The sequence below is a fragment of the Heterodontus francisci genome, chromosome 15 (genome assembly GCF_036365525.1).
Source record: "Heterodontus francisci isolate sHetFra1 chromosome 15, sHetFra1.hap1, whole genome shotgun sequence".
In the NCBI taxonomy this organism is placed as follows: domain Eukaryota; kingdom Metazoa; phylum Chordata; class Chondrichthyes; order Heterodontiformes; family Heterodontidae; genus Heterodontus; species Heterodontus francisci.
The window spans coordinates 2,699,378-2,724,006 of record NC_090385.1 but is presented as its reverse complement, the minus strand read 5'-3'; the positions used below and the strand labels follow the sequence as shown (position 1 = coordinate 2,724,006).

The window sequence follows — 24,629 nt, the reverse complement described above, 5'->3', positions numbered from 1 at the left end:
GCTCTCTACAAGAGCAACTCACCTTGTCCCTCTATCAAATCTCCTCTTAATCTTCTCTTCTCCAAGGAGGACAGACCCAGCTTCTCCAACCTGTCCAGGTAACTGGGGAAGATGGTGGTGTGGTGGTAATGTAACTGAACTAGTAAACCAGAGGGATTTCTCTCAGGAAATAACATTCTGGGATCCAGTATCTGAGTAATCTGAGACATGACGTGTGGGGAGTGGAGCTCAGGAGAAACAGGTGACTTTGGCCCCATCGTTCCCAAACCTCTCCACCACTGGGGGTTTTCCTCACCTCATGTCTGGCTGTTGTAAACTCATTGATAGAGATTGATCACCGTGATTAGTCAATGACTCCATCATCATCATCATGTGATCACCAGGATGGTAGAAGATGAATTAGATGGACACTGGACTGTAACTCACAGTTGCATTTCCAGAGGCAGGCTGAGTCAGGAGTGCCTGTGCTGGGCCCAGATACACACTGACCCTCTTCCTGGGGTTTGGGCTGGAATCTCGGCTCTGCGTCTGGAGCAGGAAAGGGGCAGTGGTTTCTGCCAACCCCACACTTACACTGGCGGAGGGGAGCCCCAGGACCTTCAGGCCCAATGTCATCACAAACCTACTGTTGTTCAAGTCTGATGTTGAGATTTGCACAACTCTGCTCAGTGCCTCAGGTACCCACCTTTGTTTCGTCTGCGACAAATTTATATCCAGCAGGACAATATCAGTATTGAAGATTGACTTCAGCTGTGGAAGGAGAAAGGTGCAAGTGTTAATGAACAGGAAGAACAGACTGGGCTTGACAGATTACTGTTACATTGAATGTGGTTACAGGAGGCGATCACCAAGACACGAAGCTCTGAGACTCTTGCTACTGTTCGAAAGTCAGCCTATTGCTGGACTCAATGGGCTGAATGGCCTTCTTTTCTGCTATAAATGACTATGTCTTTATTACAGGACAGGGAATCATCCAAACTGGCTGAAAATGAGGATGAAGAATCTCTAAGCTTATTTTGTAAAACATTTTTTGCCGTTTAATATTGTTTTGTAGATCACATGGGAGATGGTGGTGTCGTTGTCATGTCACTAAACTAGTTATCCAAAGTCCCAGCCTGATACCCTAAGGACACGTGTTCAAATCCCACCAAGGCAGCTGGTGGGATTTAAATTCAATTAACAAAATCTGGAATTGAAAACTAGTCTCAGTGATGGTGCCATACAACTGTCATCGATTGTTGTAAAAAAACATCTGGTTCACTAATGTCCTTTAGGGAAGGAAATCTGCCGTCCTTACCAGGTCTGGCCTACATGTGACTTCAGACCCACAGCAATGTGGTTGATTCTTAACTGCCCTTTGAAATGGTCCAGCAAGCCACTCAATTCAAGGGCAATTAGGGATGGGCAACAAATACTGGCCTGGCCAGTGAACACACTTCCTATGAAAGAATAAAAACAAACTGAAGTTCCTCATCCCTGGAGATTAAAATATAAACATTGCCCCTAACTCACGACACTCAGAGAAAAGAAATTCTCATCTCAGTCTTAAATGGGTGACCCCTAATTTTTAATCATTGACCCCTAGTTCCAGATTCTCCCACAAGGGGAAGCATCCTTTCCACATCAACCCTGTCAAGACCCCTCAGGATCTAATGTTTCAATCAAGTTGCCTCTTAAAGATGAGCTAAGATAGCAGTCAGGCAATGTTAGAGGTGGAAATAAACAGTCTTGATAATGTTGCCAGAAACGTCTCAGGGTCAAATAGGACACCAAAGTTGGAAAGAGTCTGGTTCAGCCTCAGTTGCTTGGGAGAGGGATGGGGGCAGCGGCTAGGTTACACAGTTTTTGGCAAGAACTGAAGACAATTTCAGTCTTCCCAATGTTTAGTTGCAGGAGATTTCTGCTCATCCAATTCATGACTATCAGACAAAATTTGAGTATGCTGAGAGGGGTCAAAAAATGTATTGGTGAGGTAGAGCTGGGCCTGGTCAGCATGCACATGGGAAATGCAGTGTTCACATCGAGGGGCGACACATAAATGAGAAGTAGCACAACCTGATTGTGCTTTATGTCATCCACCAGATTGTGCAGTGAATGGCTAAACAAGTTGTCTGCCATGTCCATTCAACTCTGCATCCCTTAAGCTCAAAGCAGAGATGAGGGCCACACCAGGGAGAAAGGTCAGGGTGAGAGTAATGGTTTCAATGGGGGCGAGGGTATCAAAGATTAAGGTGAGTGTTTCAGCAGATTGCTAGCTGCAGAAAAGTTGAGGGCCAAAGGCTAGACTGTGAGGATTTTCAAAGTGCAATTGACTATGATATAGTGACAACAGAAAGCTGACTCAAAGGGAATGATTGGGAACTTAATATTGGATTAAATAAATCAGTCTCCTGACAATGCCGAGCAATCGCCGGTCATCAGCGCATCCAAACAGTTACCACCCTGTCAGTATGACACTGGAGTGGCCCATGGCACTCTTAAAGGGGCAACTGAGAGGGTGGGCCCCACAGAACAGGTTAAAGGCCATGTTGGTGTGAGACTGGGATGAGATGTAGGCCCAGACTGAATAAGGATGGCAGGTTTCCTTCCCTAAAGGACTTTAGTTGTATTTGTAATCACAGTCTGACAGATTCATGGTCATTTTTACTGAGAATTCCATGCACTTGTGCTTTTCTACACCTGACCTACCCATCTCCCTCAGATCCACCAGCCTCAGAGAGAAATTGGGGAATTGCTGCTTTATGGACTGTCAGAGGTTATGAAGTGTCCTCACTTACCCAGCAGTTTGTAAGATCCCAGATATCAATGTTAGTGAGCGCTGCACCCCTCACCACACTCACTATCGTGGTCATCATGGTCTTGAAGAAATTCACTGAAAGAATAATGAAAATTCTCCCCAGTCTCTGATTAGACAATTTAACCCTGTCACTGCTGTAAATAGTGAAGTAAAGGAGGAATCTCTACTCTCCGTTATTTCTAGCTGTCCCTTTGGAGACACTGCAGATTGGAACTGCTGCTGTCACACACCAGGAGCAGAGTTTGGGGGTAATGGTGACTCAGTGTGATGGTGTAAGCAGGAGAAAGTGGAACAGCAGCACCTTATATATCCGTCCCCATCAATACAGACATTGGCGTCTGCTGATTCACCATCACTTGTTCACAACATCACACAAAGTCACAATTACACCCTGCCTCCTGCTCAAAGCTCCACCCCCTTCTGTGGACCCCACCCCCTGCTCTGGGGTCCTGCCCCCCCTGCTCTGGGCCCCGTTCCTGCAGAAGGATATACTAGTGTTGGAGGCAGTTCAGAAAAGGTTCACTAGGCTGATTCCTTGGATGAAGGGGTTGTCTTATCAAGAACGGCTAAACAGGTTAGGCCTTTATTCATTAGAGTTTAGAAGAATGAGAGGTGATCTTATAGAAACATAAGATTCTAAGGGGGATTGACAGGGTAGATGTTGAGAATATGTTTCCACTGGTGGGGGAATCTCGAACTAGGGGACATAGTTACAGAATAAGGGGACACTCATTTAAAACTGAGATGCGAAGGAATATCTTCTCTCAGAGGGTGGTGAATCTCTGGAATTCTCTACCTCAGAGAGTTGTGGAGGCTAGATCACTAAATGTATTTAAGGAGGAGGTAGATAGATTTTTGAAATCTAAGGGAGTCGGGGGTTATGTGGAGCAGGCCCGAAAGAGGAGTTGAGGTCTGGGACAGATCAGCCATGATTTTATTGAATGGTGGGGCAAGCTTGAGGGGCTGAATGGCCTACTCCTGCTCCTATTTCTTATGTTCTTATGCTCTGAACCCCACCCCTGCTCTGGGCCCTGCCCCCTCCATCGCATCTGCTCCTGGACCCACACACTGACACTCATTGACCCTGCGAAGCCGTCACTGCCTAGCAAAAGAGCCAGCACCTCATTCTACCAAATGGGATGAGGGGGGATCTAGCCAGGGTAGAATGGAGCCAGAGACTGAGAGGAAAATCTGTAATGGAGCAATGGGTTATCTTTAAGGAAGAGATGCTTCAGGTACAGGCTAGAAACATTCCAACAAAGCTGAAAGGTAAGAGAACCAAGAGCACGGCTCCTTGGATGACAAGGGGGATAGAGATGATGATGAAACAAAAAGAGGGTGTATGATGCATGTCAGGTGAACTCATTAAGTGAGAACCAGGCCATATACAATAAGTTGAGAGAGGAGATGAAGAGAAAAATAAGACGGGCAAAGAGAGAATGAGAATAGAATGGCAGCTAACGTAAAAGGGAACCCAAAGATCTTGTACTGTCATGTAAACAATGAGGTAAGAGGTGGAGTGGGGCCTAGTAGGGACAAAGAGGGTGATATATGCTTAGAGACGCAGGGCAAGGCAAATATATTTAATGAGTATTTTGTATCAGTGTTCACCAAGGATGTGGAATCTGACAATATCAGTAGAAGCAGAGAGAGTAGAGGCAATGGATAGGGTAAAAATTGAGGGGGAAGGTACTAAAAAGTCTAGCTAGGCTTAGGGTAGATAAGTCACTGGTCTGGATGGTTTGAATCCCACGTTACTAAAGAAAGTGGGGATGGAGATAACGGAAGGGCTTGCCATAATCTTCCAATCTTCCCTGGATACGGGGGAGGTGCCAGAGGATTGGAGAATGGCAAATGCGACACCCTTATTCAAAAAAGGGTGTAAGGACAGTCCTAGAAACTACAGACCAGTGAGTTTAACATCAGTGGTGGGTAAGGTTTTAGAAATAATAATCAGGGGAAAAAAATCAACACACACTTGGAGATGTTTGAGTTAATTAAAGATAACCAGCACAGATTTGTAAAAGGCAGATCATGCTTGACTAATCTAATTGAATTTTTTGATGAAGTAACAATGTGGTGGATGTTGTTTATATGGATTTTAAGAAAACATTTGATAAGGTACTACATAAAAGGCTGGTTAACAAAACTGAGGCTCATGGAATAGGAGGGTCAGTGTCCATTGGATAAAAAATTGGCTTAAGGACAGAAAACAGAGTCGTAGTAAATGGTTGTTTTTCAGACTGGAAGATGGTAGACAGTGGTGTTCCCCAAGGGTCAGTGTTAGGACCAATGCTTTTTTTGCAATGTATAAATGACTTGGATCTTGGAATACAGAGTAGAATCTCAAAATTTGCCAATGATGCCAAACTTGGAGGTGCAACAGTGAAGATACGAACCACCTGCAACAGGGCATTGATAGGTTCGCAGAATGGACAGAGAGGTGGCAGATGGAATTTAATACTGACAAATGTGAGGTGATGCATTTTGGCAGAAGGAATAGGGAGAGACAATATATACTTAATGGCACAGTTCTAAAGAGTGTGCAGGGACAGAGGGACCTGGGAGTGCATGTGCATCAATCTTTGAAGGTGGCAGGACATATTGAGAGAGTGGTTAGCAAAGCAAATGGGATCTTGGGCTTCATTAATAGTGGCATTGCTTACAAAAGCAGGGAAGTTATGCTGAACCTTTACAAAGCTCTGGTTAGGCCCCAACTGGAGCAGTGCATCCTGTTCTGGTCACCACACTTTAGGAAGGATGTGAGGGTCCTTGAGAGGGTGCAGAGGAGATTTACCAGAATGGTTCCAGGGATGGAGGATTTTAGTTACAAGGTTAGGTTGGAAAAGCTGGGCTTGTTCTCCCTGGAGCAATGACAATTGAGGGGAGATTTGATAGAGGTGTACAAGATTCTGATAGGTTTAGATAAAGTGGAGAAGGAAAAACTGTTCCCATTAGCTGGTACAAGGACTAGGGGACACAGATTGAAGGTTTTTGGCAAAAGGTGCAGGGGGAATGTGAGGAAGAACTTTTTTTCCACAGTAGCTGGTAATGACCTGGAACTCGCTGCCCACGAGGGTGGTGGAAGTGGAGACAATTAATAATTTCAAAATGAAATTAGATTGAAACTTGAGGGAAATTAACTTATACAGCTTTGGGGATAGAGCAGGGGAATGGCTCTGATTGGATTGCTCCACATGGACTCATTGGGCCGAATGGACTCTTCCTGTGGCATAATGACTCTATGGGCTGGATTTTACAGAGGGTATGGGACCCCGTCATTGCTGTGAAATGTATGTCCCGAGTGCACACTTGTTGGCAGCAGGACCTGCTTGGAGCTTTGACTGCAGGCAGCCTCCTAACTGGATGGCAATCAAGGTCGGCAGGTGGGCTCCTGATGCTGATGCTGCCCAATTCGAGGCACTGGGAGAGATGGTCACTACTGAGCAATGCAGGAGATAAAGGAGGTAAGTTAAACAAAAATTAAATCATGGGGCCCAGTGATGGAGGGGAAACACCTCCAGGGATATTGTTGGGGCCAGGGGACTGCCTTTCTGCTCACAGCCTCCTGTGCATCATTAAACCTCCCCCTCTGGGGCTGCCACAGGGACGCCATCTCAATGTAGCTGGAGGCTTCCCCACACAATGTGGGATCGGCCCAACATTGGCAAAATGCTGACAGTGCAGTAAAAATGGCCCTTAAATGGGCCTTTATTGATGGAAAGTGATTGCCTGCCTCCTTGGAGTGGGGGACTACCTCCCTGCCTGTGACTCTATATCAAAGTGTCAGGGCCGGTTGCCCATTGGCAAGACTTGGGGGCAATTATCAGATGCAGGGGACATGGGCAGGGCTGGCGACAGTGGGTGGGTCAGGGACAGTGGGTGGAGCTGGGGACAGTGGGTAGGTCAAGGACAGTGGGCGAGGCAGGAATGGTGGGCGGGGCTGGGGACAGTGGGTGGGGCAGTGCAATTAGTTTGGGATTGTTTCAGCAAGGAGCTGACATGAAGGGCCGAATGGCCTCCCTTTGACTGTAAATAGCTGTGGTTCTATGGATGAATAAGAAATCCAGTTACTTCCAAATGATATGAAATCTAAGCTGACATTAGTCTTTAGCCTTGATGGTCCTGCTCTGTAGGCATTCCCTGTACGTTTACATATAAACTGTGATTTTCAAAGAATCAAAATTCAAGAATATATCAGCTTCTTTTATTTTTTGTTGGTGTTGAGGGTGGTGCTAGAAAGAACAGCATTTAGTTCTCATTGCCTGGTTGCCCTGAGGGCATTAAGAAGTAACCACAGAGAGTAAGACTGGAGTCATGTGTAGGCCAGACCGGGTAAGGACAGCAGATTTCCTTCTCTGAAGGACATTAGTGAACCAGTTGGATTCTTACAACAATCTGACTGCTTCATGGTGTCGACCCACAGATCAGCAGATTTATTAAATTTAATTTGACCGCTTGTCATAGTTGGCCTATTTGCTCAGAACCATTGGGTAGAAAATCCACTGGCGCGACCAATATCCTTGCGGGAGGTTTGCTAGCACTACTCAGGAGGGTTTAAACTAGTCTGGCAGGGAGGGTAGGACCCAAAGTAGTAGTCTCTCCGATGAGATAGCTGAGGCAAATGTAGAGGTTAAGCAAGCAAGTCCAGTAGGCAGGCCGGACAGGGGCAGGACAGGGAGCGTGGAAGGTCTGGTAGGCTTAACTGCATTTACTTTAATGCAAGAAGCCTTACAGGTAAGGCAGATGAACTCAGAGCATGGATCGGTACATGGGATTGTGATATTATAGCTATTATGGAAACGTGGTTGAGGGATGAGCAGGACTGGCAGCTCAATGTTCCGGGGTACCGATGACAGAGGTGGAGGTAAGAGAGGAGGGGGATTTGCACTATTGATTAGGGAGAACATCACGGCAGTACTTAGAGAGGGTATCCCGGGGGGAATGTCCAGCGAGGCCATATGGGTAGAACTTAGAAATAGGAAAGGGGTGATCACTTTGATGGGATTTTACTAGAGACCCCCCAATAGTCAGAGGAAATTGGAAGAGCATATATGTAGGGAAATCACAGATAGGTGTAGGAATTATAGGGTTGTAATAGTAGGTGATTTTAACTTCCCTAATATTGACTGGGACTGCCTTAGTGCTAAGGGATCAGATGGGGAAGAATTTGTTAAGTGTGTCCAGGATAGTTTTCTGAAGCAGTATGTGGATGGCGCCACTAGAGAAGGGGCTACAGTCGACCTCCTCTTAGGAAATGAGGCTGGGCAGGTGGTTGATGCGTCAGTGGGGGAGCACTTTGGGACCAGTGACCATAACTCTATTAGCTTCAAGATAGTTATGGAAAAGGATAGGACTGATCCTCAGGTTGAAGTCCTAAATTGGGGGAAGGCTAATTTCGATGGCATCAGACAGGAACTCTCAAAAGTTGAATGGGAGAGGCTGTTTACAGGTAAAGGGACGTCTGGCAAATGGGAGGCTTTTAAAAGTGAGATAGGAAGAGTTCAGGGCCGGCATGTTCCTGTTAGATGGAAGGGCAAGGCTGGCAAGTTTAGGGAACCTTGGTTGACGAGGGATATTGAGGGTCTGGTCAGGACAAAGAAAGAGGCATATGTCAGGTATAGGCAGCTGGGATCGAGCAAGTCCCTCGAGGAGTATAGGGGATGTGGGAGTACACTTGAGAAGGAAATTAGGAGGGCGAAAAAGGGCCATGAGATTGCCCTGGCAAATAAGATAAAGGAGAATCCTAAAAGATTCTATAAGTATATTAAGAGTAAAAGGGTAGCTAGGGAGAGAGTAGGTCCCCTTAAGGATCAGTGTGGTAATCTATGTGTGGAGCCATGGGAAATGGGCGAGGTCTTAAATGAATACTTCTCGTCTGTATTTACCATGGAGAAGGTCATGGAAGCTAGTGAGTTCACGGGAGGGAACACCGATATCCTGGAGCATATCAACATTACAAAGGAGGAGGTGTTGGAGGTTTTGAAGTGCATTAAGGTGGATAAATCCCCAGGGCCTGACCAGGTGTATCCTAGGATGCTATGGGAAGCAAGGGAGGAGATTGCTGGGGCTCTGGCAGAGTTTTTGTATCATTGTTAGCCACGGGTGAGGTACCGGAAGACTGGAGGATAGCTAATGTTGTGCCTTTATTTAAGAAGGGCAGCAGGGATAAGCCAGGGAACTACAGGCCGGTGAGCCTTACATCAGTGGTGGGAAAGTTATTGGAAGGGATTCTGAGAGACAGGATTTAGATGCATTTGGAAAGGCAAGGTTTGATTAGGGATAGTCAGCATGGCTTTGTGCGTGGGAAATCATATCTCACGAATTTGATTGAGTTTTTTGAGGAGGTGACCAAGAGGATTGACGAGGGCAGGGCGATGGACGTTGTCTACATGGACTTTAGCAAGGCCTTTGACAAGGTTCCGCATGGTAGGCTGGTCTGGAAGGTTCGAACACATGGGATCCAGGGTGAGCTAGCAAATTGGATACAAAATTGGCTTGGTGATAGGAGGCAAAGGGTGGTAGTGGAGGGTTGTTTTTCAGATTGGAGGCCGGTGACCAGTGGTGTGCCGCAGGGATTGGTGCTGGGCCCTCTGTTATTTGTCATATATATTAATGACTTGGATGTGAATGTAGGGAGCATGATTAGTAAGTTGCAGATGACACAAAAATTGGTGATATAGTGGACGGTGAAGAAGGTTGTCTAAGGTTACAACAGGATATAGATCAACTGGGAAAGTGGGCAAGGGATTGGCAAATGGAATTTAACGCAGACAAGTGCAAAGTGATGCATTTTGGGATGTTAAACTAGGGCAGGACATATACAGTGAATGGCAGGGCCCTGGGGAGTGTTGTTGAGCAGAGAGACCTTGGGGTGCAAGTACACAGTTCCCTGAAAGTGGCAACACAGGTAGACAGGGAGGTGAAGAAGGCGTATGACATGCTTGCCTTCATCGGCCGAGGCATTGAGTACAAGAGTTGGGACGTCATGTTACAGTTGTACATAACGTTGGTTAGGCCGCATTTGGATTACTGTGTGCAGTTCTGGTCGCCGCACTACAGGAAAGATGTGATTAAGCAAGAGAGGGTGTAGAAAAGATTCACAAGGATGTTTCCTGGTTTGGAGGGCTTGAGTTATAAAGAGAGATTGGATAGGCTGGGTCTGTTTTCCCTGGAGCGAAGGAGGCTGAGAGGGGACATGATAGAGGTATATAAAATTATGAGAGGCATGGATAGGGTAGATAGCCAGAGTCTGTTTCCCATGGTAAGGGTGACTAAAACTAGAGGGCACAGATTTAAGGTGAGAGGGAGGAGGTTTAAAGGGGATCAAAGGGGTAAATTTTTCACACAAAGAATAGTGGGTATCTGGAATGAGCTGCCTGAGAAGGTGGTGGAGGCAGGAACAGTAGCGACATTGAAGAGGCATCTGGACAGGTACTTGAATGAGCAAGGCATAGAGGGATATGGAATTAATGCAGGCAGGTGGGATTAGTATAGATAGGCATTATGGTCGGCATGGACGCAGTGGGCCGAAAGGCCTGTTTCTATGCTGTACGACTCTATGACTCTATAACCATGGACTATTGTAAGTTGGGATTATTCGCAGATCAGTATCCTATGCCAGAACTGAATAGCTTGAAGACTTCTTACCAATATAGTGGGCCACAATTCAGAAAAATATTATGGAACATAAAAGCCTCTACTAATACCTTGTTTTGCTGATGACACAGGACTACTGCTCGATGATGGTACAATGATGGAAGTTTCATGGAGCTCTGAAGGTGTGGAGCTCTCTGAGGATGGAGATGAGGTGGTTCTCTCGGAGGTGGTTGGCATTGAGGTGGTTCTCTCGGAGGTGGTTGGAGTTGAGGTGGTTCTCTCGGAGGTGGTTGGAGTTGAGGTGGTTCTCTCGGAGGTGGTTGGAGTTGAGGTGGTTCTCTCGGAGGTGGTTGGAGTTGAGGTGGTTCTCTCGGAGGTGGTTGGAGTTGAGGTGGTTCTCTCGGAGGTGGTTGGAGTTGAGGTGGTTTTCTCGGAGGTGGTTGGAGTTGAGGTGGTTCTCTCGGAGGTGGTTGGAGTTGAGGTGGTTCTCTCGGAGGTGGTTGGAGATGAGGCGGTTCTCTCGGAGGTGGTTGGAGTTGAGGTGGTTCTCTCGGAGGTTGTTGGAGTTGAGGTGGTTCTCTCGGAGGTTGTTGGAGTTGAGGTGGTTCTCTCGGACGTTATTGGAGTTGAGGTGGTTCTCTCGGAGGTTGTTGGAGTTGAGGTGGTTCTCTCGGAGGTTGTTGGAGTTGAGGTGGTTCTCTCGGACGTTATTGGAGTTGAGGTGGTTCTCTCGGACGTTATTGGAGTTGAGGTGGTTCTCTCGGAGGTTGTTGGAGATGTGAATAAATCTGAAGAGGAAAGAACTTTCATAGTAAATAATTTTGTAACTTCAAGGAGGTACATAACTCACCATACTTGACAACATTATTTCAGAAAACAAACAATATTCGTTGAGCACATCTGTGTTGATTTTATTCTGTAGGGAATTCTAGTCTAACTGGAGCAATAGATGTTGCTGGAGAACTTTTCCTTTCAGCTTCATTGTAAATGTAGTAAGATACTGAATTAAAAATTATTCCCTGTTGATAATGAAGAGTCCATCACAACAGTGCAGTACTCCCTCAGTACTGACCCTCCAACAGTGCAGCACTCCCTCAGTAGTGACATTCCGACAGTGCAGCACTCCGTCAGTACTGACCTTCTGACAGTGCAGCACTCCCTCAGTACTGACCCTCCGACAGTGCAGCGCACCCTCTGTACTGACACTGTGACAGTGCAACACTCCCTCAGTACTGCATTGGGATGTCAGCCTGGATTAAGTGCTCTGGTGTCTGGAGTGAGATTTGTGCAGGTGAATGTGATAGTTAAATGTAATAATCAGTATATTTACCAATAGACAGTGGAGAAGATTTAAGTGACTGGACTGAGTATAGAACAAGCTCCAGCCTGATTGTGTGATCCTTCCCATCTGACTATGCTGTGTATAGTGCCATGCTGCTCCTTTACCCAGTGTGTGATAACAAGAGTTTCTGCCCCCACATATTTCTTGATTCAAGTTAATTCACAGAATCATCGAATGATACAGCAGAGGAGACCATTCCGCTCCTTGTAAGAACTTAAGAAAGCAGAGTAGGAGGAGGCCATTCAGCCCTTCGAGTCCGCGCCAACAGTCAGTGAGATCATGGTTGATCTACTTCAGCATCATTTTCCTGCACTATCCCCATATCCCTTGATGTTTTTAATATGTAGAAATCTATCGATCTCCGTCCTGAGCACACTCAACGACTGAACATCCACAGCCCTCTGGGGCAGAGAATTCCAAAGATTCACCACTCTCTGAGTGAAGAAATTCCTCCTCATCTCAGTCCTAAATGGCTTCCCCCTTATTCTGAGACTGTGTGCTCTGGTTCTGGAATCCCTAACCATCTTTCCTGCATCTACCCTGTCGAGCCCTGTAAGAATTTTGTATGTTTGAATGAGCTCACCTCTCATTTTTCTAAACTCCAGAATAAAGGCCCAGTCCATTTAATTTTTCCTCATAGGACGATCCCTCCATCCCAGGAGTTAGTTTGGTGAACCTTCGTTGCACTCCCTCCACGGCAAGTATATATTTTGTTAGGTAAGTAGACCAAAATTGCACACAATACTCCAGGTGCAGTCTCACCAAGGCTCTACATAACTGCAGTAAAACATCTTAGCTCCTATACTCAAATCCTGTTGTAATAAAATATGGGTGGAAATGAGGAATAGCAAGAATCAGAAAACACTGGTGAGAGTAGTTTATAAGCCTCCTAACAGTAGTTATACTGTTGGACAGAGCATTAAACAAGAAATTATTGGGGCTTGTAACAAAGGCAATGAAATAATTGTGGGGGATTTTAATATTCATATAGACTGGGACAATGAAATTGGCAGGAGTGGTTCAGAAGATTAGTTTGTAGAATGTTTTCAGGATATAGAAACGTAGAAACAGAAAATAGGAGCAGGAGTAGGCCATTCGGCCCTTCGGGCCTGCTCTGCCATTCAGAAAAGATCATGGCTGATCGCTTAATTCAGTACCCTGTTCCCGCTTCCTTCGCATTTCCTTTGATCCCTTTGGCATTAAGAAATACATCTATCTCCTTGAATATATTTGACGACTTGGCCTCCACTGCCTTCAGAAGTAGAGAATTCCACAGGTTCACCACCCTCTAAGTGAAGAAATTTCTCCTCATCTCAGTTATAAATGACATACCCCATATCCTGAGACTGTGATCCCTGGTTCTGGACTCCCCAGCCATCGGGAACACCCTCCCTGCATCTAGCCTGTCTTGTCCTGTTAGAATGTTATAGGTTTCTATGAGATCCCCTCTCATTCTTCTAAACTCTAGTGAATATAGGCCTAGTCAACCCAATCTCTCATACGTCAATCCTGCCATCCCAGGAATCAGCTGAGTAAATCTTCTTTGCACTCCCTCCATAGCAAGAACATCCTTCCTCAGCTAAGGAGACCAAAACGGCACACAATACTCCACATGTGGTCTCACCAAGGCCCCGTATACCTGCAGTAAGACATCCTTGCTCCTGTACTCAAAACTTGGCAATATTACCTTTCGTTCCCTCATCCAAGTCATTAATATATATTGTGAATAGCTGGGGCCCAAGCACTGATCCCTGCGGTACCTCACTAGTCACTGCCTGCCACCTGTTTATTCCTACTGTCTGTTTCCTGTCTGTCAACCAATTCTCTATCCATGTCAGTACCTTACCCCTAATCCCATATGCTTTAATTTTGCACACTAACCTCTTATGTGGGACCTTATCAAAAGCCTTCTGTAAATCCAAATACACCACATCCACTGGTTCTCCCTTATCTATTCTACTAGTTATATCCTCAAAAATCTCCAGTAGATTTAGAAAGCATGATTTCCCTTTTGTAATCCCATGCTGACTTTGTCCAATCCCGTTTATACTTTCCAGGTGTTCTGCTATCACATCCTTTATAATAGACTCTAGCATTTTCCCCACTACTGATGTAAGGCTAACTGGTCTGTAATTCCCTGTTTTTTCTCTCCTTTTTTAAATAGTGGGGTTATATTTGTCACCCTCCAATCTGTAGGAACTGCTCCAGAGTCTACAGAATTTTGAAAAATGACCACCAATGCATCCACTATTTCCAGGGCCACTTTCTTAAGTACTCTGGGATGTAGATTATCAGACCCTGGGGATTTGTCAGCCTTTAACCCCATTAATTTCCCTAGCACTATTTTTTTACTAATACTTATTTCCTTCAGTTCCTCCCTCTCATTAGATCTTTGGTTCCCTAACATTTCTGGGACGTTATTTGTGTCCTCCGTTGTGAAGAGAGAACCAAAGTATGTGTTTAATTGTTCTGCCATTTCTTTGTTCCCCATTATAATTTCCCCCGTTTCTGATTGTAAGGGACCTACATTTGTCTTCACTAATCTTTTTCTCTTCACATATTCATAGAAGCTTTTACAGTCAGTTTTTATGTTCCCCGCAAGTTTAAGCCCGTACTCTATTTTCCCCTGTTTAATCAACCTCTTCATCCTCCTTTACTGAATTCTAAACTGCTCCCAATCCTCAGACTTGCTGTTTTTTAACACAATTTTATATGCCTCCTCTTTGGATCTAATAGTATCCCTAATTTCTTTTATAAGCCACGGTTGAGCCACCTTTCCGGTTTTATTTTTGCACCAGACAGGAATGAATAATTGTTGTAATTCATGCACATGTTCTTTAAATATTATCCATTGCCTATCCACCGTCAACCCTTTTAGTAAAGTTCCCCAATCTACCATAGCCAACTCACACCTCATACCTTCGTAGTTTCCTTTATTTAGATTCAGGACTCTAGTTTCGGATACAACTACTTCACTCTCCATCTTAGTGAAGAATTCTATCATGTTATGGTCACTCCTCCCCAAGGGACCCCGCACAACAAGATTGTTAATTAATCCTTTCTCATTGCACAACACCCAGTCTAGAATAGCCTGTTCTCTAGTTGGTTCCTCAACGTATTGGTCCAACAAAACCGTCACATACACACTCCAGGAAATCCTCCTCCACAGTATTATTGCTAATTTGGTTTGACCAATCTATATGTAGATTAAAGTCACCCATGATTACAGTTATACCCTTATTGCATGCATCTCTAATTTCCTGTTTAATGCCGTCCCTTACATCTCCATTACTGTTTGGGGTCCTATAGACAATCCCCACCAACGTTTTCTGCCCCTTGGTGTTTCTTAGCTTCACCCATACAAATTCCACATCATGATTTTCCAAACCAATATCCTTCCTCACTATTGTATTGATTTCCTCCTTTACTAACAATGCTACCCCTCCTCCTTTCCCTTTTTGCCTGTCCTTCCTAAATATTTGAATACCCCTGGATGTTCAATTCCCATCCTTGGTCACCTTGCAGCCATGTCTCCATAATCACTACTGTATCATCACCGTTTATATCTATTTGCGCTGTTAATTATCTACCTTATTGCGAATGCTCCGCACATTAAGACACATTGCCTTCAGACTTGTCTTTTTAACATTGTTAGTCATCTTAGCTTTATTTTGCACTATGGTCCCATTTGTTTCTCGCCCTTGTTTTCTCTGCCTTCCACTTTTGCTTCTTATCTTTCTGTCTTTCATTTTTATCCTTGTTTCCCCCTCCTCTGTCTCCCTGCTCAGATTCCCATCCCCCTGCCATTCTACTTTAAACCCTCCCCTACAGCACGAGCAAACACCTCCCCACCCCCCCCGAGGATATTGGTCCTGGTCCTGACCAGATGCAACCTGTCCAGCTTGTCCTGGTCCCACCTTCCCCAGAACTGGTCCCAATGTCCAAGGAATCTGAATCCCTCCCACCTACACCATTTTTCCAGCCACGTATTCATCTGATATATCCTGTTATTTCTGCTCTCGCTAGCATGTGGCACTGGTAGTAATCCTGAGATTACTACCCTAGAGGTCCTACTTTTTAATGTTTGTCCTAACCCTATATTCAGCTTGTAGGACCTCACCCCTTTTTTTAAACGTATGTCGTTGGTACCGATATGTACCACAACAACTGTCTGCTCGCCCTCCCCCCTCAGAATGCCCTGCAGCCGCTCAGAGACATCCTTGACCCTAGCACCAGGGAGGCAACATACCATCCTGGAGTGTCTTTTGCGACCGCAGAAACGCCTGTCTGTTCCCCTTACAATTGAATCCCCTATCATTATAGCCCTGCCACTCTTCTTCCTCCCCTCCTGTGCCGCAGAGCCAACCATGGTGCCATGAACTTGGCTCTTGCTCCTTTCCCCTGAGCCCTCTCCCCCAACAGTATCCAAAGCGGTATATCTGTTAGAGAGGGGGATGTCCACAGGGGACTCCTGTACTACCTGCCTTCCTCTACTCTGCCTGGTGGTCACCCATTCCCTTTCTGCCTTTGCAGCATTTGCCTGCAGTGTGACCACCTCTCTAAACGTGCTATCCACGACGTCCTCAGCATCGCGGATGTTCCACAGTGAATCCACCCGCAGCTCCAGCTCCGTAATGCAGGTAGCCAGTAGCTGCAGATGGATACACTTCCTGCACACATGGCCGTCAGGGATACTGGAAGTCTCCTTAATTTCCCACAGAGCGCAGGAGGAGCATACCACAGGTGCGGGCTCTCCTGCCATAACTTACCTTTAAATTAATTTAGTTACTCCCTTTAAAAAATACTAATTACACTAGGGGCCTTGTTCTACTCCAAACACTACCCAGTACAATCTAAAGTCCTTAATAGATTACACTAATTAAAAAAAACACACTTTACTAGTACAAACCTTAACGGTAATACGGTAGGTTTTGAGGTTTTTTCAAAAAAAAAAGAACTTTCTCCTGATTTTTTAAGCTATTTAAAGGCACTAACAGCTGTTACTTAACCAACCAGTCAGCTTACAGATTTCCCGTGATGTCACTGCAAGTCTTTTTGAACCTCAGTGCACGTCAGCACAGAGAGAGAGAGACAGAGAGAGTGAGCGAGAGAGTGAGCCTGCCGCTGTCCGGATTCACCTCCTCCCAGGTCCGCCTGCCACCGCTCCAGATCCATCTCCTCCCAGGTCCTCCAGCTGCTGCTCCGGATCTGCCTCCTCTCAGGTCTGCCTGCCACTGCTCTCGATCCGCCTCCTCCCAGGTCCGCCTGCCACCGCTCCGGTCCTCAGGTAAGCTAGGGTCTCGAGCCCCACTCTCTCTTTTGCAGTTTCAGTTTTTGACAGTTTCTTGGAGCAACACATTGTGGAACCAACGGGAGGTAAAGCTATCTTAGATCTAGTATTGTGGAATGAAGCAGGGTTAATTAGCAATGTCATAGTAAAAGCTCCACTGGGAAACACTGATCATAATACCATTGAATTCCATGTTAAATTTGAAAGTAACATGCTCCAATCACAAACAAGAATCTTAAACTTAAACAAAGCCAATTATGTAGGTATGAGGGAGAACTGGGTAAGTTAAATTGGGTAAATAGATTAAAAGGTATGGTGGTAAATGAACAGTGGAAAACATTTCAAGAAACAATTCCAAATGTTCAACAAAAATACATTTCTTTGAAAAACAAAAACTCAGCCAGGAAGACCCATCCGTGACTCACTCCAAGTTAAGGATGGTATTAAATTAAAAGGAAAGGCTTATAATGTTGCAAAACAAAAGTAGCAAGTCTGAGGATTGGGAGTGTTTTAGAAATCAGCAAAGGGCCACCAAAAAGTTGGTAAAAAAGGAAAAAATAGAATGAGAGTAAACTGTACAGTAATATAAAAACAGAGTGTAAGAGCTTTGATAGGTATATCAAAAGGAAGAGAGTACGTTTTTTAAAAATTCTTTAATGGGATGTGGGAGTCACTGGCAAGACGAGCATTTGTTGCCCATCCCTAATTGCCCTTGACAACTGAATGGCTTGCTCAGCCATTTCAGAGGGCAGTTAGGAATCAACCACATTGCTGTGGGTCTGGAGTCACATGTAGGCCAGACCAGGTAAGAACAGCAGATTTCCTTCCCTAAAGGGGATTTTTACAACAATGGTTCCATGGTCACCATTAGTCTAGCTTTTAATTCTAAATTTATTAATTGAATTCAAATTTTACCACAGCTGTGGTGGGGTCCAAAGCCATGTCCCTGGAACATTAGCCCAGGCACCTGGATTACCAGTCCAGTGACATGACCACTAGGCCACTGCCTCCTCAATGAAGGAAAGTAAACATTGGTCCCTTAGAAGCAGAGACAGGAGAAATTATCCTGGGGAATGAGGAAATGGCAGAGGCATTGAACAAATATTTTGCATCTGTCTTCACAGTTGAAGACACAAGTTCCATACCAGCAATAGACAGTAACCTGGGGGCTAAAAAGAGTGAGGAAATTAAGGAAATTCATATCAGCAGAGAAAAATTATTGGAGAAAATTAAGGGACTAAAATCTGACAAATCTCCAGGAACTGATGGCCTATCTCCTAGGGTTCTGAAAGAGATAGCTGCAATGATAGTGGATGTGCTAGCTATGATTTTCCAAAATTCCTTATATTCGGGAATGGTCCCATCACATTGGAAGTTAACAAATGTTACACCGCTTTTCAAGAAAGGAGGGAGAGAGAAAACAGGGAACTACAGGCTACTTACAGATGGTTTTACTAAAGGAAAATCCTGTTTGACAAATTTATGAGTTGTTTGAGGATGTATCTAGTAGGGTAGATAAAGGGGAACCAGTAGATGTAGTATAGCTGGATTTCCAAAAGGCATTCGATAAGGTGCCACATAAAAGGTTAATAGGCTCATGGTGTTGGGGGTAATATATTAGCGTGGATAGAGGATTGGTTAACAGACAGGAAGCAGAGTGTGGGCATAAAGGGGGCATTTTCAAATTGGCAGACAGTGAATAGTGGGGTGCCGCAAGGATCAATGCTGGGGCCTCAGCTATTTACACTCTATATTAATGACTTTGATGAAGAGACAGAGAGTAATGTATCTACGTTTGTTGATGATACAAAGGTAGGTGGAAAGGTAAACTGTGAGGAGGATACAGAGGCTACAAAGAGATATAGACAGGTTAAGTTAGTGGGCAACAAGATGGCAGATGGTGTATAATGTAGGGAAATGTGAAGTTATTCACTTTGGTCATAAGAATAGAAAAGCAGAATTTTTTTAAAAGGTGTGAAACTTTTAAGTGTTGATGTTCAAAGAGACTTGGGTGTGCTTGTACAAGGAACGCAGAAAGTTAGCATGCAGGTACAGCAAGCAATTAAGAAGGCAAATGACATGTTGGCTTTTATTGCAAGGGGATTGAAGTACAGGAATAAGGAAGTATTGCTGCAATTGTACAGGGTTTTGATGAGACCACATCTGGAATACTGTGTGCAGTTTTGGTCTCCACATTTAAGAAAGGATATACTTGCACTGGAGGCAGGGCAGAGAAGATTTACTAACTTGGTCCCTGGGATGAGAGGGTTGTCCTATGATGAGACACTAAGTAAATTAGGCCTGTATTCTCTGGAGTTTAGAAGAATGAGAGGTGATCTCATTGAAACATATCAGATTCTAAAGGGGCTGGATAGGGTAGACACAGAGATTATTTCCGCTGGTCGGGGAATCTAAAACACAAGGGCACAGTGTCAGGAAAAGGAGCTGATCATTCCGGACTGAGATGAGGAGAAATTACTTCACTCAAAGGGTTGTGAATCTTAGGAATTCTCTGACCCAGAGAGTTGTGGATGCTCCATCATTGAATACATTTAAAGCTGGGATAGATAGATTTTTGGTCTCTCAGAGAATCAAGGGATATGGCGAGTAGGTGAGAAAGTGGAATTGAATCCTAAGATCAACCATGATCATATTGAATGGCGGAGCAGGCTCGATGGGCCGTATGGTCTACTCCTGCTCCTATTTCTTGTGTTCTTGTGCCTTCTTAATTACTTGCTGTACCTGAATGTTAACTTTCAGTGACTCATAAACAAGGACACCCAGGTCCCTTTGAAGTTCAACACTTCCCAGCCTCTCACCATTTAAGAAACACTCTGTATTTCTGCTTTTCCTACCAAAATGGATAGCCTCATATTTCTCCACATTGTATTCCATCTACCAAATTTTTGCCCACTCGCCTAGCCTCTCCAAATCCCCTTGAAGCATTTTTGCATCATCCCCACAACTCACACTTCCATCTAGTTTTGTGTTATCTGCAAACTTGAAATATTACACTAAAATAAAAGCAAAATACTGCGGATGCTGGAAATCTGATTATTTTGTTTCTTTTTTTTAACCATGTGCCTGCCCATTGTTTTTTTCATGCTTTTGCTTTTGGCCAGAGCTGTTCATTATTCTGTCATTTAACACCCTCTCTGCACTAATGCAGTGTCTTTCACCACACCATTAGCACTCTGCCATTGTCTTTGCCCCATGACCTCCTTGTCAGTTAATCTCTCCAGCCCTCTGTCCGATCACATACCTTCCCTTTTGTTCTCTTTTCCCCCACCCTCACTTTATTTGCTTAAAACCTATTACATTTCTAACTTTGCCAGTTCTGATGAAAGGTCACAGACCTGAAACGTTAACTCTGCTTTTCTCTCCACAGATGCTGCCAGACCTGCTGAGTATTTCCAGCACTTTATGTTTTAATTTGGAATATTACATTTAATCCCCACATACAAATCATTGATATAGATTGTGGATAGCTGGGGCCCAAGCACTGATCCTTGCAGTACATCACTAGTAACAGACACCAACCTGTGAATGAAACATTTATTCCTATGCTCTGTTTCCCCCAATTCCATGTGCTCTAATTCTGTTTACTAACCTCTTGGGTGGGACCTTATCAAAAGCCTTCTGAAAATCTAAATATCCCACATCCACTGGTTTCCCCTTATCCATTCTGCTAATTACATCCTTGTTGAACATGATTTCCCTTTCATAAATCCATGTTAGCTCTGCCCAATCCTACCATTATTTTCAAGTGTCCAGTTATCACAGCTTTTATTACAGAGTCGAGCATTTTCCCTACACCTGATGTTAGAGTAACAGGTTTGTAGTTCCCTGTTTTCTCTGTCCCTCCGTTCTTAAATAGTGGGGTGACATTTGCCACCTTCAATCTGCAGGAACCATTTCAGAGTCTATAGAATTTTGAAAAGATGACCACCAATGCATCAACGATCTCTACAGCCACCTCTTTCAACACTCTGGGATGTAGATCATCAGGTCCAGGGAATTTATCTACTTGAAGTCCCATTAATTTCTCTAGTACTTTTTTTTACGAATATTAATATCTTGCAGTTCCTTATTTACACTAGTTCCTTGATTCTGCATTATTTCTGGGAGGTTTTTAGTATTTTCCTCCGTGAAGACAGACATTAAATATTTGTTCAGTGTCTCTGCCATTTCCTTATTCTCCATTATAAATTCTCCTGACTTCATTTGTAATGGACCCACATTTGTCTTTGCTAATCTTTTTCTTTTTACATACCTACAGAAGCTTTTACAGTCTGTTTTTATGTTTCTCGCTAGTTTACTCTTATTCTATTTTTCCTTTCTTAATCTTTTTCCACTTCCTCCTTTGCAGAATTCTAAAATGCTCCCAATCCTCAGACTTACCATTTTTTGGCAACTTTATACCCTCTTCCTTTGATCTTATACAATCTTTGAGTTCTTTCATGAGCCACGGTTGGAACACTTTGCTCGCTGGTTTCTTGTGTATTAAAGGAATGTAGTTTTGTGTAAACTTTGCATTAGTTCTTTAAATGTTAGCCATTGCCTGTCTACCATCATTCCTTTTAATGTAGTTTCCCATTTTGGAAGGTCTAATGCAGGTGGGAGGTATACAGTAAATGGCAGAACCCTTAGGAGTATTGACAGGCAGAGAGATCTGGGCATACAGGTCCACAGGTCACTGAAAGTGGCAACGCAGGTGGATAAGGTAGTCAAGAAGGCATACGGCATGCTTGCCTTCATCGGTTGGGGCATAGAGTATAAAAATTGGCAAGTCATGCTGCAGCTGTACAGAACCTTAGTTAGGCCACACTTAGAATATTGCGTGCAATTCTGGTCGCCACACTACCAGAAGGACGTGGAGGCTTTGGAGAGGGTACAGAGGGGGTTTACCAGGATGTGCCTGGTCTGGTGGGCATTAGCTATGAGGAGAGGTTGGAAAAACTCGGATTGTTTTCACTGGAACGACGGAGATGGAGGAGCGACATGATAGAGGTTTACAAAGTTATGAGCAGCATGGACAGAGTGGATAGTCAGAAGCTTTTTCCCAGGGTGGAAGAGTCAGTTACTAGGGGACATAGGTTTAAGGTGCGAGGGGCAAACTTTAGAGGCGATGTGCGAGGCAAGTTTTTTACACAGAGGGTGGTGAGTGCCTGGAACTTGCTGCCAGGGGAGGTGGTAGAAGCAGATACGATAGCGACGTTTAAGAGACATCTTGACAAATACATGAATAGGATGGGAATAGAGGGATATGGGCCCCAGAAGTGCAGAAGGTGTTAGTTTAGGCAGGCATCAAGGTTGACGCAGGCTTGGAGGGCCGAATGGCCTGTTCCTGTACTGTACTGTTCTTTGTTCAATCTACCACAGCCAATTTGCCCCTCATACCTTCATAGTTTCCTTTGCTAATATTTAAGACCCCAGTTTCTGATTGAATTACAACACTTTCAAACTTCATGTAAAATTCTATCATATTATGGTCACTCTTTCCTAAGGGCTCCTTTACAACAAGATTATTAATTAGCCATTTTTCATTGCATTCTTTGAAAGAGCTACCCTCTCTCCCCAGTCTTGCAAATGTTTCCCCTTCAAGTATTTATCTAATTGCCTTTTGAAAGTTACTATTGAATCTGCTTCCACCACCCTTTCAGGCAGCACGTTCCAGATCACAACATCTCACTGAGTAAAAACAAAATCGCTCCTCATCTCCCCTTTGGTTCTTTTACAAATTATTTTAAATCTGTGTCCTCTGGTTACCAACCTTCCTGCCTGGAAATGGTTATAAAGCCCAGAATCATGAGATACCATCCCAGTACAGACTTGATAGATTAAGCACTGATTCAAGAGCATGGCCTGGAGGTCAGTATCTCAGGGGTTCAGGAGGTCAAGGGGTCAGGTGGTCAGTGAGGGGTCAGAGTGAGGCCTGAGACCAGATCAGGGGCAAGAGTAGCGGCAGTGAGCGACGTTCTGTTCATTGGACCTGCTTGACCAGCAGAAATCGAAGTGTGACGTCACAGGAGAGCTGGTAAGTGATTGGTGGGTATTTCTTTGTTCCGTGTCTCTTTTTTTTGTAGTTTTGGCCAAGTGATTTAAATCAGGCGACGTCGTTACAGGTTAAGAGTACACTTTAGATTAGATTAGATTAGATTAGAGATACAGCACTGAAACAGGCCCTTCGGCCCACTGAGTCCGTGCTGAACATCAACCACCCATTTTATACTAATCCTTAAATTCATTTTTTTTTTAAATACTGAGATCCAAATTAATTAATGAAATTGAATAGAGATGGCTGGGCAGGCGATGTGTTGCAGCTGTAGTATGTGGGAGCTGGTGGACGCCGGTGTGATCCGTGGTGACCACATCTGCAGCAAGTATTGGCTGCTCAAGGACCTTCGGCTCCGAGTTGATGAGCTGGAGTCCGAGCTGCGGACAATGCGACACATCAGGGAGGGGGAGAGTTACCTGGACACTGTGTTGCAGGAGACAGTCACACCCCTTAGATTAATTACATCCAATCTGGACCATGGTCAGGGACAGGAGGGTGTGACTGTGAGTGAGGCAGATATGGGGATCCAAAATTTAGTTTTGGAGGAGCCTCACCCAGTGCCCTTATCCAATCGGTATGAGGTTCTTGCTCCCATTGTGGACGAGGGCAGAGACTACAGGGAGGATGAGCGAACTGACCACAGCACCATGGTTCAGAGCGCCATTCAAGTGGGGGGAGAAAAGAGAAATGTAATTGTAGTAGGGGATAGCACAGTTAGGGGAGTAGATACTGTTCTCTGCAGCAAAGATAGAGAGTCCCGAAGGCTGTGTTGCCTACCTGGTGCCAAGGTTAAGGACATGTCTTCAGGGCTGGAGAGGAACTTGGAGTGGGAGGGAAAGGATCCAGTTGTCGTGGTCCACGTAAGTACCAATGACATAGGTAGGACTAGGAAAGAGGTTCTGCTGAGGGACTATGAGCAACTCAGGGCCAAATTAAAAAGCATGAACCACAAAGGTAATAATCTCCGGATTACTACCTGAGCCACGTGCAAATTGGCGTAGGGTAAATAAGATCAGAGATAAATGTGTGACTCAAAGATTGGTGTGGGAGAAATGGGTTCCGATTCATGGGACACTGGCACCAGTACTGGACAGAGAACTGTTCCGTTGGGATGGCGATTCACCAGTGTCCTGGCGAATCGTATAACTAGGGTTGTAGATAAGGCTTGAAACTAAATAGTGGGGGGGGGAGGGTTCAATTGAAAGGAAGTTTAAAAAATCAAAAAGTAACAAGAGAGCAGAGGTGCAGGATAGTGAAGGAGCATAAATTAATCAGAGAGTGACAGGAAGGGACAGACAGTACAAGCATAAGAGTACAGCAGAAATTAGAACCAGAGTAAATAAAAATGGTAAAACGTCAAAGCTTAAGGCTCTTTATCTGAATGCACGCAGTATTTGTAACAAGATAGATGAGCTGACGGCACAGATAGAAATAAATGAATATGATTTGATAGCTATCACAGAGACGTGGTTGCAGGATGACCAGGACTGGAATCTTAATGTTCAAGGATATACCTTGAAGAATAGGCAGAAAGGAAAAGGAG

General features: G+C 44.5%; 1 protein-coding gene across 5 annotated transcripts in view; it reads right to left on the bottom strand.

Moving 5' to 3' along the window:
• LOC137377468 (adhesion G-protein coupled receptor G4-like) overlaps positions 1–24,629 on the bottom strand; it is a 180,525-nt gene that overhangs the window by 70,572 nt on the left and 85,324 nt on the right. For all 5 annotated transcript variants that reach the window (XM_068047082.1, XM_068047079.1, XM_068047078.1 and 2 more), the window contains 3 exons: positions 10,507–11,184; positions 2,778–2,872; positions 686–750 (listed from right to left, as the gene is read on the bottom strand). In XM_068047082.1, the coding sequence (XP_067903183.1) occupies positions 686–750; positions 2,778–2,872; positions 10,507–11,184 (838 nt within the window). The remainder of the gene's footprint in view (positions 1–685; positions 751–2,777; positions 2,873–10,506; positions 11,185–24,629) is intronic.